This window comes from Carassius carassius, chromosome 37 (assembly GCF_963082965.1).
Source record: "Carassius carassius chromosome 37, fCarCar2.1, whole genome shotgun sequence".
Taxonomy (NCBI): Eukaryota; Metazoa; Chordata; class Actinopteri; order Cypriniformes; family Cyprinidae; genus Carassius; species Carassius carassius.
The window spans coordinates 28,063,352-28,076,232 of NC_081791.1; the positions used below are offsets into that span (position 1 = coordinate 28,063,352).

A 12,881-nucleotide genomic window follows, 5' to 3' on the forward strand; every position below is an offset into this window, starting at 1 on the left:
CTGAGCGCCATTAAAGGTGATCTGCTGATGTTTGTGTCGTGATTGCACCAGTCCAGTGCTGCGTTCCCATAAAATCCATCATTACTTAGAGATTTCTGTGTGTAAACGCCTTTAGCATCACATTCATCCTCTGATGTATCTGTCTTTATAGAGCTGTTGAGCTGTGAGGAGCTTCACAATGTCTTTCATTTAGTGCTGCAGGCTGGAAACATCATGAATGCTGTAAGTCTGCTACTCTTAAACACTGACAAATACATGCATATACATACACATGATATATACATATAGCAGTGAAACTACTTTAAACGGAAACCAGTAAACTATTAACCAAATTACAAACTAATCATAAAGCCCAGATCAAAGTACACTTACAGTAATGCATTTTTCTGATGTATTTATCCTAAGTTACCTGTATTGCATTTAAGAAATACTTTAGATCAGTTCATGCATTTCCTGGGAATCGAACCCATGACCTTGGTGTAAAAATACTGGGCACAGTTGTGTTATGTTCAGGGTTAAAAATAATTATAATAATAATCATAATAATAAACATTAATACTTCTGACACATTACAAAAAAAGAAACATGAGAAGATATGATTTTTACAAATCGATTTTTTTTAAAACATTGATAAAATGTTAATACTATAATGAATAAAATAAATTTTTTATTTCAATTTTAAAATTCAGATTTTTTTCCTATTTTTCTTAATTGATACATACTTTTCTGAATCTCAAAGTGTAATGTATGACCCCAGCAACACCAAAATCATGGGTTTGAAATTCAAAATTCACATGCATTTTAAAAATGTATGCCTTCAGTGCAGTTTACATTTCTTTGAATTAAAGCATCAGCCAACTCAAAAATGTGCTGCAGGTCAGATTTGACCCGGAACATTATATAAAATCAAATGATAAATTCACAGTATAAAATTATTTTTTATGATCAGAGCAGTGTTATTTAACTGACAGAAAAACAATGAAGATCTCACTGTTGTCACAGCATTAAACTCAACCTTATCATCTGTCTGTCTGCAGCTCGGTTTCTCTCAATCTGTTTTTCTTTATCTGTCTCTCTTTATCTGTCTGTCTGTCTGTCAGGGTGGCTCTGCTGGTAACGCCGTGGGCTTCAAACTCTCCTCTCTGCCTTTACTGGCTGATACTAAAGCCAACAAACCTGGAATCAACCTGCTGCACTTTGTCGCTCTGGTGAGTGTGTCAGTCTGAGCTGGTCTCTATCAGTCTGAACTGGTCTCTATCAGTCTGAGCTGGTCTCTATCAGTCTGAGCTGGTCTCTATCAGTCTGAGCTGGTCTCTATCAGTCTGAGCTGGTCTCTGTCAGTCTGAGCTGGTCTCTGTCAGTCTGAGCTGGTCTCTGTCAGTCTGAGCTGGTCTCTATCAGTCTGAGCTGGTCTCTGTCAGTCTGAGCTGGTCTCTATCAGTCTGAGCTGGTCTCTGCTAGTCTGAACTGGTCTCTATCAGTCTGAGCTGGTCTCTATCAGTCTGAGCTGGTCTCTATCAGTCTGAGCTGGTCTCTGTCAGTCTGAGCTGGTCTCTATCAGTCTGAGCTGGTCTCTATCAGTCTGAGCTGGTCTCTGTCAGTCTGAGCTGGTCTCTATCAGTCTGAACTGGTCTCTATCAGTCTGAGCTGGTCTCTATCAGTCTGAGCTGGTCTCTATCAGTCTGAGCTGGTCTCTATCAGTCTGAGCTGGTCTCTGTCAGTCTGAGCTGGTCTCTATCAGTCTGAGCTGGTCTCTGTCAGTCTGAGCTGGTCTCTATCAGTCTGAGCTGGTCTCTGTCAGTCTGAGCTGGTGGTCTCTATCAGTCTGAGCTGGTCTCTGTCAGTCTGAGCTGGTCTCTGTCAGTCTGAGCTGGTCTCTATCAGTCTGAGCTGGTCTCTGTCAGTCTGAGCTGGTCTCTGTCAGTCTGAGCTGGTCTCTGTCAGTCTGAGCTGGTCTCTGCTAGTCTGAACTGGTCTCTATCAGTCTGAGCTGGTCTCTATCAGTCTGAGCTGGTCTCTGCTAGTCTGAACTGGTCTCTATCAGTCTGAGCTGGTCTCTATCAGTCTGAGCTGGTCTCTGCTAGTCTGAACTGGTCTCTATCAGTCTGAGCTGGTCTCTATCAGTCTGAGCTGGTCTCTGCTAGTCTGAACTGGTCTCTATCAGTCTGAGCTGGTCTCTATCAGTCTAAGCTGGTCTCTATCAGTCTGAGCTGGTCTCTGTCAGTCTGAGCTGGTCTCTATCAGTCTGAGCTGGTCTCTGTCAGTCTGAGCTGGTCTCTATCAGTCAGAGCTGGTCTCTGTCAGTCTGAGCTGGTCTCTATCAGTCTGAGCTGGTCTCTATCAGTCTGAGCTGGTCTCTGTCAGTCCGAGCTGGTCTCTGTCAGTCTGAGCTGGTCTCTGCTAGTCTGAGCTGGTCTCTGTCAGTCTGAGCTGGTCTCTGTCAGTCTGAGCTGGTCTCTGTCAGTCTGAGCTGGTCTCTATCAGTCTGAGCTGGTCTCTGCTAGTCTGAACTGGTCTCTTTCAGTCTGAGCTGGTCTCTTTCAGTCTGAGCTGGTCTCTGTCAGTCTGAGCTGGTCTCTGTCAGTCTGAGCTGGTCTCTGTCAGTCTGAGCTGGTCTCTATCAGTCTGAGCTGGTCTCTGTCAGTCTGAGCTGGTCTCTATCAGTCTGAGCTGGTCTCTGCTAGTCTGAACTGGTCTCTATCAGTCTGAGCTGGTCTCTATCAGTCTGAGCTGGTCTCTATCAGTCTGAGCTGGTCTCTGTCAGTCTGAGCTGGTCTCTATCAGTCTGAGCTGGTCTCTGTCAGTCTGAGCTTGTCTCTATCAGTCTGAGCTGGTCTCTGTCAGTCTGAGCTGGTCTCTATCAGTCTGAGCTGGTCTCTGTCAGTCCGAGCTGGTCTCTGTCAGTCTGAGCTGGTCTCTGCTAGTCTGAGCTGGTCTCTGTCAGTCTGAGCTGGTCTCTGTCAGTCTGAGCTGGTCTCTATCAGTCTGAGCTGGTCTCTGCTAGTCTGAACTGGTCTCTATCAGTCTGAGCTGGTCTCTTTCAGTCTGAGCTGGTCTCTGTCAGTCTGAGCTGGTCTCTGTCAGTCTGAGCTGGTCTCTATCAGTCTGAGCTGGTCTCTATCAGTCTGAGCTGGTCTCTGTCAGTCTGACCTGGTCTCTATCAGTCTGAGCTGGTCTCTATCAGTCTGAGCTGGTCTCTGTCAGTCTGAGCTGGTCTCTATCAGTCTGAGCTGGTCTCTGTCAGTCTGACCTGGTCTCTATCAGTCTGAGCTGGTCTCTATCAGTCTGAGCTGGTCTCTATCAGTCTGAGCTGGTCTCTGTCAGTCTGAGCTGGTCTCTATCAGTCTGAGCTGGTCTCTGTCAGTCTGAGCTGGTCTCTATCAGTCTGAGCTGGTCTCTGCTAGTCTGAGCTGGTCTCTGTCAGTCTGAGCTGCAGTCTGATCTGGTCTCTGTCAGTCTGAGCTGGTCTCTATCAGTCTGAGCTGGTCTCTGTCAGTCTGAGCTGGTCTCTGTCAGTCTGAGCTGGTCTCTATCAGTCTGAGCTGGTCTCTATCAGTCTGAGCTGGTCTCTGTCAGTCTGAGCTGGTCTCTATCAGTCTGAGCTGGTCTCTGCTAGTCTGAGCTGGTCTCTATCAGTCTGAGCTGGTCTCTGTCAGTCTGAGCTGGTCTCTGTCAGTCTGAGCTGGTCTCTATCAGTCTGAGCTGGTCTCTATCAGTCTGAGCTGGTCTCTGTCAGTCTGACCTGGTCTCTATCAGTCTGAGCTGGTCTCTATCAGTCTGAGCTGGTCTCTGTCAGTCTGAGCTGGTCTCTATCAGTCTGAGCTGGTCTCTGTCAGTCTGAGCTGGTCTCTATCAGTCTGAGCTGGTCTCTGCTAGTCTGAGCTGGTCTCTGTCAGTCTGAGCTGCAGTCTGATCTGGTCTCTGTCAGTCTGAGCTGGTCTCTATCAGTCTGAGCTGGTCTCTGTCAGTCTGAGCTGGTCTCTATCAGTCTGAGCTGGTCTCTATCAGTCCGAGCTGGTCTCTGTCAGTCTGAGCTGCAGTCTGAGCTGGTCTCTATCAGTCTGAGCTGGTCTCTGCTAGTCTGAGCTGGTCTCTGTCAGTCTGAGCTGCAGTCTGATCTGGTCTCTGTCAGTCTGAGCTGGTCTCTGTCAGTCTGAGCTGGTCTCTATCAGTCTGAGCTGGTCTCTGTCAGTCTGAGCTGGTCTCTATCAGTCTGAGCTGGTCTCTGCTAGTCTGAGCTGGTCTCTGTCAGTCTGAGCTGATCTCTGTCAGTCTGAGCTGGTCTCTATCAGTCTGAGCTGGTCTCTATCAGTCTGAGCTGGTCTCTATCAGTCTGAACTGATCTCTGTCAGTCTGAGCTGGTCTCTATCAGTCTGAGCTGGTCTCTATCAGTCTGAACTGGTCTCTATCAGTCTGAGCTGGTCTCTATCAGTCTGAACTGGTCTCTATCAGTCTGAACTGGTCTCTATCAGTCTGAGCTGGTCTCTATCAGTCTGAGCTGATCTCTGTCAGTCTGAGCTGGTCTCTATCAGTCTGAGCTGGTCTCTATCAGTCTGAACTGGTCTCTATCAGTCTGAACTGGTCTCTGTCAGTCTGAGCTGGTCTCTGTCAGTCTGAGCTGGTCTCTATCACTCTGAGCTGATCTCTGTCAGTATGAGCTAGTCTCTATCAGTCTGAGCTGGTCTCTATTTGTCTGAGATGTTCTATAATGTGACAGAAATATTACCTAAATGTTCATAATTCACACTTGTCAGAAAGCATCTGAATGCAGTAAACCACATATCAGTCACATATGTCCATCCATCTGATTTCAGGAAGCTCAGAAGAAAGATCTGCTCATGTTTCCTGAGAAACTTCAGCATGTTCAGCAGGCAGCGCGGTGAGAAAACTTTCATTTCACTGATGAAACACTGATGGAGCAGTTAAACTAAAATACAGCTGTGTCCCAATCATGTTTCAGTTTAAATCTAGTGTTTCAGTGAAGGTTCTGTTTAGGGGGCCAGGTTAGGAGAATTTATCATTGCCTGATATTAAAATAACGGCGTCTACTCTACAAACCTGTGTGTGTGTGTGTGTGTAGAGTGTGTGTTGACAGCATTCATGATGAGTTTGATGCTCTGACCAGAAGAGTTCATCAGTTACAGCAGAACATCCACACAGATGATGAGCTCCTGCTGCAGCTGCAGTCCTTCCTACAGGTGACCTCTGACCTGGGGCCTGTCTGATTTAACAACACAATGTTTCATGTATGTTCTTATGTCACAGTCATGTTTAAATGTGTGTTTCAGAGCGCTGCTGGAGCTCTGGAGGATTTGAGGATCAGTATTGATGAGGTTCAGAGGCAAGGAGACGCTCTGATCGATTTCTTATGTGAGGACAGAGATGTGTTCAAACTGGATGAGTGCTTACGAATTTTCCAGAATTTCTGCTCCAAATTCAAGAAAGCAGTTCAGGTAAATCTAATATAAAAAATAAATTAAAAAAAGACTAGACTAATTTACTAATCTATACTCTACTAGTGTACAAATTCATGTTTTTTTTATTTTTTAATAATAAAAAATTATCAATTAGCTATCATTTTCATATTTAAATGCCCAATTTAAATCAATAAAAACATAACTTGGGAAAAAAAGCATATAGTAATAAACATTTTATTTTATTTTTTTATTTATTGTTTACTTATTTATATTTTCATGTTCAAAGCCTGTTTAAATTCATTTAAACTATATACCATACCGATTTAAACTATCAAAATATTGGGGAAAAAAGCATTATAGAACAATTTTTTTTTCACTTACTATAGTACTGCACTGTATTATTTATTTATTTATTTAATTTAATGTAATTTTATTATTTATTTTTATATAATTTTATTTACATCGTTCAGTCAGTTCAGTTAATCAGCTGGACTTTTTTTCTCTCTTCTCAGGAGAACATGGAGCGAGGAATGTGGGAGGAGTCTCGGCGCAAGCGTCTGAAGGAGTCAGAAGACAAGCGGCACTTGTGGGCAGGGCATGAGGGTGTGGGCGGAGTCTCCAGTTTGCAGTCCAATAGTAAAGTAGATGTGGCGGTGGCGTTAAAGAGGGAGGGGCTTATGGAGCTGCTTGAGACAAGCCCTGAAAGTTTGCATTGCTCACCACAACAGAACAACCTGACCCTTGACCCCTGTGGAACGGATACACTTGTACTTCCTCCAATACACTCGCTGTCCATCACAAATGTGACAGAGGAGACTGAAATTAAGACTCTTTCCATACAGGAATCCCAGAACAACGACCTTCAAACGCAAAGTCAGGAAACACTAGGAAATAAAGAATTGACTCCAAACATGACCTTTGACCCTTCACAAATAAGTTTAGTGGTAGAACCAGAGCTCATTAATGACAAATCAGAGGGAAAAACTAAAGATAATGTCTGGCCTACAACAGAGTCGCTCAAAACCAGCGCTGGAGCGAAACAAATAATCAGCAAACGAACCTTCGGCCCTAAAAACAGAGCATCTCTTTCTGTGAAATCGCCTTCATCTTCCACTAAAGCAACCTCATCATCATCATCTCCTAAATGTGTGAGCTCCTCTGAAACCGCGAGTGTGAGGAAGCTCGTTCCTCTCCATCAGCCCAGTAGTTCTGTGAGGATTCAGGAGCGACCCAGTGGAAGCATCCTCAACGTCGTAAAGAAGACACCAGCGGTTCGACCGGAGGAGAAGATGTGTCGTGCTACACTCCGAGCCCTCGACCGTCCGAGTCCTGAAACATCTGTACGTAATTCCATGCTCAAACCACCCAGCTTCGCTCGCAACACTGTGGCGTCGACGACACGACACACCACCGCTCATGGAAACCAGTCTAAAGCTCCTCCACTGACCCACGCGGCTTCACTTAGGCTCTCTCAGGTCGTCAAGCCGCAGCAGACGCCTGCAGAAAGTGTCCGCCCGTCGCCCCCTGCTGGACGTCTGAGGAAGAGCAGCACCGCCGCCTCTCAAAGCTCAGTGTTTACTCGTGGGTCACGTGATAAAGATGTCAAACCCACCTGGAGGTAGAGAGAAAGTTATGCTAGCACTGTCTCTCCTGCTCAACAAGGTTGCATTTATTTGATCTGAAATGCAGTAAAAACTGTGAAATATTATTAGAATGTAAAACAGCTGTGTTCTGTGTGAATCTCTGTTAAAGTGTAATTTATTTCTGTGATGCTCCGCTGTATTTTCAGCATCATTTCTCCAGTCTTCAGTGTCACATGATCTTCAGAAATCACTTGGTGTAAGTGTCTTGGACATTTCAATGATAAATCATTTTTTCAAGATACATTAGTTTTTGACTAATAATCCAAAAACATCATGCAGGCATATTAGTTGGTTAAAATGCAAAAGTTAGCCTATATTCAATGGTTCTCAAATATTTTCACAATTCTTTAACAGATCAGTAGAAGTCAGTTGTGCACTATATACCACTACGTGATAATTTACATATAAATACATGTTATTAGTTCAGATTTGTGAAGGAATAATTATGGAATGAAACGTGTATTAATCATATTTATTGTAAAAAATTAATAGTAATCTTTTAGATTTTTCTGTTAATTCAGAATTTTACATGCAGAAACACGGGTAATGTGCTCTTTGATTTAATATTTTAACAGTTTATTTTTGAACATATAAAAATAAATATAATAATAATAGAAACAAAACAATACAACAAAATACAAAACAAATTTAACGTATACATGTCTAAAAAGAAGCAGGAAGAAGCTTAATATTAAAATTAAGTTAATATTAATTATGTTAATATATTATGGCAGTAGTATAGTGGATATTAAGTATTTTTAAAGACCTCTGTGCCATCTCCACCAAAATATAGAAATTATGATTTTAGCTTATTTAATATGCAGCGATAAATATTTTTTTCACAGTTTATATAAACAAATCAAATAAATTCATCAGCAAAAATGACACTGGAGATATAAAGTGAAGATTTGTTGTTTAATTTCTGGAGAGTAAAATGACTGAATTAAATGCTGATATTAAATACAGTCTATTTTATTCTTTTAGTGTATAATATTTTATTTATTTCTATTTCATATAACTTTCAGATCTGGAATAAATGTGTTTGGATTTGTAAAAATGTATAATGTTTTTGTCCCTTCCTATGCTCAGCATGGAAGGGCTGAAAATAAATTAACAGACTTGAAATTGAAATTGTTTGATATGTCTGCCCTTCATTTGGCCGCCTGCAGTTACTCTCCAAAGCATCAGGTGGCACTGCTGAGTCAGGCTCTTGTTTTTGCTCCAAGGACATTAATGTGAATTTGATGGGATGTCCTGACAACTTCATTTTGAAGCTTTTTATTGTTATTCTTAAATTTATTCTACACGTGTATTCTGTGATCAGTTTGTATGAAGAAAATAAAGACCAGTTGAGGCCAAAACAGAACAAAAAAAAGAAATTTTTGCACTAGGAATGTAAACATTTGTAAAGTGGAATATATTTTTAGCAACAGACAAAAAAAAAAAAAAACATTGTATGGGTCAAAATTATAAATTTTTCTTTTATGCCAAAAACCATTAAGATATTCATGTCCCATGAAGATATTTTGTAAATTTCCTATCGTAAATATATTAAAAGTTGATTTTTGATTAGTAATATGCATTGCTAAGAAATTCATTTGAACAACTTTAAAGATGATTTTATCAATATTTTTTCTTTTGCACCCAATTAAAAAAAAAAAAAATTCTGCATGAGCTTACATAATTAAATAATGTTTTAAGCGATCTTAATTATAAGGACTCAATAAATTTCATCATGAACTACATTTACATTGGTATTGCACTGTAATACTCATGTCATTACACATATTTGTGTTCTGATAAAAAAAAATGCACATACATAAACATTACAAGCTAAAAAGAGAATCATCTCAATTGTAAAGAATACGGTAATAAATAAAAATATATACTTATATGACAGCATTTCATGCATTTAGCAGATGCTTTTATCCAAAGTGACTTACAGTGCATTCAGGCTAACAGTTTTTACCTAACATGTGTTCTCTGGGAATCGAACCCACAACATTGCGCTGCTAACATGCTCTACCACTTGAGCCACAGGAACACCTAAAAAACTAAAGCATTTTAACTATGAATAATCAAGAAATATCCCCATAAACACATTTACGTTGTTATCAGTGTAAAACCCATGTCATTATACAAATGTGTGTTCTGATAAATCATATAAACAAACACGCTGTTACATGATGGAGTGCAAAACAAAGCGCACAATCAAGGAGTATAACAAAAGAGTTCACTAATTAATCAAAAACCATGGAAACTAACTTGACAGGATAACGGAGACACAGAAAACTAAACCAAAACACACGCACATACATAAACATTTCAAACTGAAGAGAGACTTATCTCTTGAGAAAGCCAACTTACTGAAATCCTATTTAAACTTCTTCTTCTTCTTCTTCTTCTTCTTCTTCTGACCCAAAATTTTGCAACTCTAACTCCTCCTAGAGCTTTAACTCTACAAACTCCAAACTCTATCTATCTACAGTATCTACAGTATCTATCTTCAAATCTATCTTCTATCTATCTATCTATCTATCTGACTGTTTCTAGATGTTAGTATGCTAGAAACATACTAATCATGCTAGAAACATGCTACTCAAATGCTAATCATGCTAGAACTATACTAACAACATGCTAATCATGCTAGTTGCATGCTAATCATGTTAGTCGCATGCTAGCAACATGCTAATCATGCTAGAAACATGCTACCAAACTTGCTAGTCATGCTAGAAACATGCTAGCAACATGCTAGTCACATGCTAATAATGCTTGAAACATGGTAGCGACATGTTAGTCATTCTAACAACATGCTAGTAACTTGCTAATCATGTCAGAAACATGCTGCCAACATGTTAGCAGCATGCTAATCATGCTAGAAACATGCTAGCGACATGCTATCAACATGTTAATTATGCTGGCAACATGTTAATCATGCTACAAACATGCTAGCGACATGTTAATCATGATAGAAACATGCTAGCAACATGCTAATCATGCTAGAAACATGCTAGCAACATGGTAATCATGCTTGAAACATGCTAACAACATGTTAACAACATGTTAATCATGTTAACAACATGCTAACGACATGCTATTCATGCTAGAAACATGCTAGCAGCATGCTAATCATGCTTGAAACATGCTAACAACATTCTCATCATGCTAGCAACATTATAGTAACATGCTAATCATGTTATCGACATGCCAGCAACATGATAATCATGTTAGCAACATGGTAATCATGCTTGAAACATGGTAATCATGCTTGAAACATGCTAGCAACATGCAAGTTACATGCTAATCATGCTAGCAAAATGCTAGTGACATGCTAATCATGCTAGAAACATGCTAGTGAGATGCTAATGATGCTAGAAAAATGCTAGCAACATGCTAGTCGCATGCTAATTATGCTAGAAACATGCTAGCGACATGCTAGTCATTTATATGTAAACTAAAAAGTTAAGGGCCTAAAATTTAACCTTGTGGTATTCCGATTCAACAAGTTTGAATAGATGACTGGGTGGTATTTATTTTAACACACTGCTGCCTGTGTTCTAGATATGATCTAAACCAAGTTATTGCATCATGTGACAAGTTACAATTTTCTAGTTTATTTAAAAGAATTTCGTGGTTCACAGTATCAAAGGCTTTTTTTCAAGTCGAGAAATACTGCTCCCACTACATTACCTTCATCTAATGACTGTTTTATCATTTCAGTGAGGTAGCTCAACTCTGTTGAGTACCGTGGTCTAAACCCAAATTGTTTGGCATGTAGAAGATGATTACTTTCAAGATAATCGACAAGTTGTTTGGCAAGTATTTTTTCAAGAACCTTTGAGAGTGCAGGTAAAATTTAAAATCGGTCTATAATTCGAGACCTGGTCAGATGCTCCAGACTTAAAGACTGGAGTTATAATAGCCGTTTTCCATTGCTGAGGGAATTAATTTGATCTTATGGATACATTTACTTCATGAGTAACTGGCATTAAGAGGAGAGAACTGTGTTTTTTTTATAAAAGCTGTCTCCAAGACAAAGTTATCCTTGGCCTTAGATTGCCGTAACTGTCTAAAAACTTCAGCAGTTTCTCTCTGGTCTACCTCTTTTATATAAAAACATGTTGTTCGGTCTCTCAGTATGTGTTTTAATTGTTAAAAGCCAATTCCTCAGCTGATTGGATAAAAAATCTATTAAATTGGTTTGCAATTTCAGTCCTCTCATTATTGACGATTCCATCTATATCTAATTCCGCTATTCATTTTTGTTGTTCAGGCACACGATTAGTTAAAATATTTAGGTGTTTCCAAAGTTCTGAACTTTTCCCTCCTGATTCAGCCATCAGTTTCATAAAGTAGTTTTTTTTTTTTTGCTTTGCGTAACTTCCTAACTACTTTATTTCTTAATCCTTTAAAAACAAAAATATCTGTGTTAGTTTTTGTTAATAATGAATGTTTGAGCGCAAGGTCTCTTTTTTTCATCAGCTGGAAAATATCCTTATTCAGCCATGGTAAAGCCCTTCTACATTGTGAATACTTCAGTACCTGAGTATATTTCTGAATCACATCTGTTAGTGTTTTCATCATTGTAGTACAGCAGGTTTCTAAATCATGAGTTTGCTTAACATTATTCCAATTTATATTCTGCAGTTCATCTTCAAGATGAGTTATTTTATTCTTGGGAATACCTGTAAATTCTAATTTATCGCTGAATATTACAGAAGGATTGTAGATGGTTTCTGGAGAGCTTTCTAAGAATTAAAATCATATTGTGATCAGAAAGACCTGTGATTAAGTTGTACGTTTACTCGCTCAATTCTATTTGTGAAGATCAAGTCAATTAGAGTTTTTCTGCTTTTTGTTAATCTTGTCGGTTCTTTGATTATTTGGTGGAAATTATGTTTTTGAGTAGATCATTTTTAACTTTTGCCTATTACTATTACTTAACCAATTTATGTTAAAATCTCCTTGGAAGATAGATATCTCACAGCGACAATTTAACTGTTTAAGTAAAAAAATAAATCATCACACCGCCCCACCCCTGCCGGTTAGTCTGTCTTTTCTAAAACAAATATAACCAGGTACATCAATCATGTTTCTGTTTAGTCAGGATTCACTTAAACACAGATAATCCAAATTGGAGTCTGTCAGTAAATGTTGAATCTGGTCTATTTTTGATGTAATACTTCGAATATGTCCAAAAAAAATTTGTCTTGATATATCATTAAAAGGTGGAGGGACAACTGATTGATTTCTAGCCAAAGAAAAGGCCTTGAGCTGGTGGAACAAGCAGGAACCACATTCAAAGCAGCATTGTCAAAATACATCCATTTTCTCTGTACCTGTTGGTCGATTCTAGTCTTTGATGCATGCATTTCTTTGAATTGAGGTATCTTTGTTGAAAAGCATTGGCTAAAATGTTGCAATCTGATGTAAAATGCTGAATAAAAGGATAGATGTGGAGCCACACCTGTCCTCAGCGGCCATCTTGGATTTTTTTCATATGCTGTGTTGTATTTATCTATCATTCTTTCTTTCAAACTAATCTATCTATCAATCTAACTTTAAACTACTTTAAACTTCTAACTTCTTTAAACTTCTTCAAACTTTCTGGTCAGGCTTTCTCAATGTCAATGTCAATGTCACCTTTATTTATATAGCGCTTTAAACAAAATACATTGCGTCAAAGCAACTGAACAACATTCATTAGGAAAACAGTGTCAATAATGCAAAAATGATAGTTAAAGGCAGTTCATCATTGGATTCAGTTATGTCATCTCTGTTCAGTCAAACTGACTCAAATGATTCGCAAACACGCTCCGAA

At 39.4% G+C, this 12,881-nt stretch overlaps 1 protein-coding gene across 2 annotated transcripts in view; it reads left to right on the forward strand.

Annotated features, from left to right (window-relative positions):
- The window catches only part of LOC132118574 (FH2 domain-containing protein 1), a 12,330-nt gene extending 4,135 nt beyond the window's left edge, over window positions 1-8,195 (forward strand). For both annotated transcript variants that reach the window (XM_059528518.1, XM_059528519.1), the window contains 7 exons: window positions 1-16; window positions 152-222; window positions 1,101-1,208; window positions 4,815-4,879; window positions 5,081-5,198; window positions 5,289-5,453; window positions 5,930-8,195. The exon at window positions 1-16 is cut by the window's left edge and continues 85 nt beyond it. In XM_059528518.1, the coding sequence (XP_059384501.1) occupies window positions 1-16; window positions 152-222; window positions 1,101-1,208; window positions 4,815-4,879; window positions 5,081-5,198; window positions 5,289-5,453; window positions 5,930-7,039 (1,653 nt within the window). In that variant the 3' untranslated portion in view covers window positions 7,040-8,195. The remainder of the gene's footprint in view (window positions 17-151; window positions 223-1,100; window positions 1,209-4,814; window positions 4,880-5,080; window positions 5,199-5,288; window positions 5,454-5,929) is intronic.
- The last annotated feature ends 4,686 nt before the right edge of the window (window positions 8,196-12,881 follow it).